General features: G+C 35.9%; 1 protein-coding gene across 1 annotated transcript; it reads left to right on the forward strand.

Annotated features, from left to right (window-relative positions):
• Positions 1-2357: 2357 nt before the first annotated feature.
• Positions 2358-4431, forward strand: LOC105120095 (probable membrane-associated kinase regulator 2). Its single transcript, XM_011018279.1, has 2 exons — positions 2358-3982; positions 4089-4431. Exons 1-2 carry the CDS (start codon positions 2740-2742, stop codon positions 4220-4222), a joined length of 1377 nt encoding a protein of 458 aa, XP_011016581.1. The 5' UTR covers positions 2358-2739; the 3' UTR covers positions 4223-4431.
• The last annotated feature ends 1198 nt before the right edge of the window (positions 4432-5629 follow it).

The raw sequence follows: 5629 nt of genomic DNA on the forward strand, positions 1-5629 counted from the left end.
TATAATTAAACTCGTTTATTTGAGCTTTAAAGCATGTGGAATAAAGTTTAAGTAAACGGAAGTAAAACATCAAGTGCATATTCAGTATTTATCTAATAGTTTAGGAATATACGCACGAAACTCTTAAAAATAATAATCATTAGAGGATGCACACTGATAGCTTCCAAACATCATTAGAAATTGAGTTAATATTTTTTTTGTACCTTTTGTTACAAGAAAGTTCAGTTTTTTCCTTCAAAAATAAAAGAAATAGAACGAATAAAGTTCTTGTAATATATGCGGGTAGTTGTTTTAATAATAATAATAATAAAAATCCATTTTCGTTTTAGAGTTTAGGTTAGTTTTATTGCATGGTGAATAAAAAATATCAAAAAAATATAAAACTGATATGAATGTAACACCTCCAACAAATATCATAGCGTCCTTCAGCATAGTTTCTTTTCATGCACATGTATTCTCCTGAATGTCTTAGAAACTGCAATTTAAATAAAGTTGATTGGATAGTAAGAGTATAATAAAAATTCCTATGAAGCAAATTAGAAATATATAATATAGTTAGTTTGACTTGAGCTGATCTATAAAATTTATGATACAGAGTCTGCCCCGAGATAACTAGATAAGAAATTGATGGGATGAAATTCAATTAAATTAATTGTGTTTTTAATAACTTAATTAACTCAATCAAATATGAGTCAAACTTGATTAGATCAACATTAAAAAAATATATTAAAAAAACAAAGCTCTTATAATAAAAATAATTGAACCCGTGCTTTTAATAAAAATAACTGAGCACTGTTACCCAATAAATTAAGCCTTTTCTTGTATTTGTTACCGAATTGAATATTAATTACAGCTACGATAAAGAACACGATAAAGAACACAAAATTCTTATTACTTGCATGCACTGAACAGCAATTACAGTCCCTTGTTTGAATAAGATCTAATTTATATAGCATAAATCAACAAAACATGTGTCATGAATAAAAATTTAATTCATGGTTTTAGTAGTTTTTTTTTTTTGATTTACATGGGATGTTCGAGCCAGCTTGCGCGCACCACGACTAATTCCCACGACCCACTGAATACTCTATAAATTCAGTAGACATGTAAAGCACCACGAGGATAACAAACATACACGTCAAGGCTTGAACCTAGATATAGTGGAAGGGATCCTTCAACTATATCAACTAGTAGAATTAGCGTTGCATTAATTATAATTATAATTGTTTTATTTTAAAGAGTCTGTTTTCACTATTATGAATATAAATTAACTATGTACGTGAGAAAAAGAGCCACGAACAATTTTTATAAACATCATACTTCTTCGAATCTTACTATTTATATTTTTTAAATTACATATAAATACACGAATCCACTGAGGACTCTCCAAGTTTACAAGTCATCTCCCATGATTTGGCTATTTGATGATATAAAAAAAAATAGATATAATTTTAAAAAGGATTTTATATTACTCTATATTTAAAGATTTTACTCAATACATACGAATACGATACAACTCGGCTATCCCCCTAGCTTAAAATAAATTATGAAAAAATACATCTACATCCACAATGTCTTGCAAATACGTGAACAGTTTCTATTCAACAGTACACAGCCGATTTTCACTTAATAATCACCAAAACTAGTCAATCTCTTCATGATGAAAACCTCCCTTCGCAGGTAGAAATGATTTCGCCTCTAGTTGATAAAATGACCGATTCTTATCCGTTATTGCGGGATATGTGACCGAGAAGTTTGAAGCTAATTTACTAGCATCTACCACAATTATAGAACCGCTGGCTGTTCTTTATGATAGTAAAAAAATTGAAAATTCCACCGTTACGTATGATTGATTGATTATTTTTCAAAGTATTTTGTATATTAAAATATATTAAAATATTTTTTATTTTTAAAAAAATTATTTTTAAAATCAACATATTAAAATAATTTAAAATATATAAAAAAATTAATTTTTTTAGAAATACGAGAGTCCAAAAACTCACGCTCATACTATTCCCACGTTTTTTTTTAATTTTCAATTATCGCTATTCTGCATTGCCATCTCTATTCTTAACCAGATCACGGGTTATAGTGCCACAGACTGCCAAAGTACACAGCGTGAATTCTTACTTATCTATCCTCGCATAATTGCATGTAACGAACAAAGATAATGATAATTACATCCAAGTCTGGAAAATTACACTGTTATTAATTTTAATATCAATTAATTAAAATATACATAAATCAATCTAAACATTCATATTAATTAAAAAAAAAAGGCTCCCTTCACTGAATTTCGTTGAACAAATGGTAATGGTCACGCAGATGTACTAATATACGTGTGCTCTGCCCTACTGTACTGTATCTCTACATCACTGAACAACCCTATCTTCTACTCTCTACAACTCCTGACTCGCAGCCTGGTCTCACATGACTAACCTGCAGCACCCTAACAAATCAAGACAAAATAAAAGCCATCCCCTCTTCCCCTTCCCCTCTCTCTTTCTGTACCAGTAAAAAAGCTTGGCCCTCTGCCACCCCATTTTCAGGTACTATTCTGCAACTCCCATTCACCTAAGCTACCCCCTCGTTTATTTATTAAAAAAAAAAAAAAACCCTTGTTCTCTCTTTCTCTCTCTCGTCTCCCCTTTCTCCCTCTTTTAAAACAAGACTCGCCCCCTCTTTTATTTCCCTGAAGTCGCTTTATTTCTTCATTTTACTATTCTGGCTCTCCCAACAATGGAAGCTTTCAGCTTGCTCAAGTACTGGAGAGGTGGTGGTATTGCTGTTAATGGTGGAGGGTGCGGTGAAGATGGCAATTACAACTCACGCGCCACCACAATTGTCTCTGCTGTGTCTCCAGACAGAGTGGAAACTGATGATGAGAATGATGACGATGATGGGCCTTTTTTTGACTTGGAGTTTGCAGTTCCTGACGAAGAAGAAGAGGAAGGAGCAGAAAGCAAAGATGAGATAAAAGAAAACAATGGTGCTGGTTCTGATGAGGAAAACGATGCTGCTGACACTTCTGGTGATGATGATGATGGGATGGACGAAGAGAGGGAGTTCAATTTCACTCTCTCTTCGGCGTCTAGCAATGACAGGAGGGATCAAAATCTTGCTCTTTCTCCTTCCGATGATTTGTTTTTCAAAGGAAGGCTTGTGCCGATTGAGTCATCCTCGCTTGAGCTGAACTCCAAATCCTCTCAGTTTTCGGTGTCATTGCTAAAATCTGCTACAAAATTTCGCGTCTTCATGTCGGGATTGAAGAGAAAACCAAACACTACAACAACAAATGAAAAGACAGAAGCTAACGTGCCGACATTAGCTTCTGCTGCTCCTAAACAACAAGGCGAGAAAGATGAGGAAAATGGCAAGCAAAGTAAGCTTTTCACTGTGAAATTTAAGGTCGAGGAAGTTCCTATAATGTCCTTCTTTACCAGGGAGAATAGCAAAAACATCAAGTCATCACAGCAGAAGCAGAATTCTGCCGAAGAATCAACTGCTTCTGCTGCCGATGCTGCTTTTTCAGATGATAAGCAGAAGTTTTCTAAGGATGTAATGCAGAAGTATTTAAAGAAAGTTAAGCCTCTTTATATCCGTGTGTCTAAACGGTATGGTGAAAAGCTGAAATTCTCCGGGCAATTAAGTTTCGGCTCCGGACCAAAAACATCCGCTCCTCCGTCACCATCCACGGTGGCCCAGAAACCAATAACGACTGATAATGGAGGAAAGGAGAAGGAAAGCGCGGAAGCTCCGACGGTGGCGGTGAGTAGTATGAAGGGTCCTAAACAGGGGAATTTGCCTGCTGGGTTGAGAGTTGTGTGTAAGCATTTAGGGAAAAGCAGATCAGCTTCATCTGCGGCGGCGGCTCATCCGGTTCCTGTTTTGTCAAATAGGAGAGATGATTCGCTGTTGCAGCAACAGGATGGGATCCAGAGTGCTATTCTTCATTGCAAGAGGTCATTTAATGCATCTCGAGGTAATAGTCATTAATGTAATTAATTATTCTAATTACTCTTACCAAATACTCTGCCCTGTAGTTGACGGATTTTGTTTTTGGTCTTGTTTTGCTGGGTTTTCTGCAGATTCCGATTCCTCTGTGCTATCAAGGTCAGCGAGTGATCCATCTCATGAGAAATCACTGGAAATAATGGCGAGGAAGGCATCAGACCATGAAGGGAAAGGTTCTTCCGTGGACCCAAAAAGGGCGGGAAAATGAGATCGATGGATCAGAGACTGACGATGATCTTTTGAGGTTTCTGTAAAGAAAATGATGATTTCTGAAACGAGCACAGGTGGACTAGGAAATCAGTTATCAGCCCATTTGTTTTTAATTTTATCCCGTGTAAATATGCCTTGTTTAAGAGGAACGTTTGCCTAGTGATCAAGCTTAATGACTAGTTTATTAGCACTTGCTGGTTACTACTACTCTGAATGTAGAAGGGTTACTAGTAATCTCTTGAAATCAATAGCAGAATTAGCATCGGCCTTGCATGCTTGTCTTCTCCCCATGAATTGATTACAAAGGAAACAGAGAAAGGGTACTGTGTCTATAGATGTCATTAAAATCATGGGTGTTTTTGGATTTATCCCATATGGGTCCTCAAGTCAGGATACAAGAGGTGTCTTTAGTGGTCAGAGAAGTGGGGAAAGTGGAAACCTGAACAGTAAAAAGATTTTCTTTTCTCAAAGGAAGAGAGAGAGAGCGAGAGAGTAGAGGTATCAAAACTCGAAAGAGTGAAGATGCCATCTTTCTTTCTCTTGCCAAGATATACAGTCTCTCCTGCCCTCGTTTTATCCTAGTTTAACACAAAAACTCTCTTTATGGTCTAATCTTGGAATTAGAGAAGGTTACTGATGATGCTGATGCAGCCCCGATTTATGTGTGGTGTGAAATAATATTTTGCAGATTCAATCTGTCTCCTTGTTGGGTCCAACAAAACCGCTGCTCCGTTTACTACTCTGCTATACTGTCTTGTGGCAAGCCTTTTGTCGTTTCGGCTTGTAATCAGATTCTGTGCGCTCTCCCTTTTTCTTTTTAGTCTACGCTATGTAGCTAGGCTATGTAGCATAATCCAAGGCCGAATAATGTTGTTAACGAAGTTGTCGTTCATAGGGGCAAACCCCATTCTTCCTCCGAGCATGTTTTGGGTTGTGGCCTTTTTAGCATTGGTTGGTGGTCACTGCCCATTAATCAGCTTCTGCATTGAATTTGAAAGGTGGGAGAGAGAGAAAGTCACGGTGTTTTGTGTTTCTCTCAAAATTTGTCACCCAACAATTTCACGAATCCATAAGAAGAACCACAGATTGTTGCAGTTTTAATTATACCAAAACAATCCTTTGTTTTTGTTTTTTCGTTTTTTTTTTGAATTTTTTTCTCCCTTTCAAATAAACCTTTGTATAGTCTACGTAGATGGAATTTGGCTTGAAATTATGGAGGTAATACCATATTAAAAGTTAGAGGTATGAAAAGTTAAACAGGAAGGAAATATGGCTCACTCCAAATTTGCAACAGTTATTTCCTAAAATTTAATTAATTTATTTTTCAATCTTCTAGTTAGAAAGATATTCAACAACGAAAATAGTTATTCTTAATGTTAAAAAGTTTCATTTCACGATGAAAGTT

Source organism: Populus euphratica, unplaced genomic scaffold (assembly GCF_000495115.2).
Source record: "Populus euphratica unplaced genomic scaffold, PopEup_1.0 scaffold4795.1, whole genome shotgun sequence".
NCBI classification, from domain to species: Eukaryota; Viridiplantae; Streptophyta; class Magnoliopsida; order Malpighiales; family Salicaceae; genus Populus; species Populus euphratica.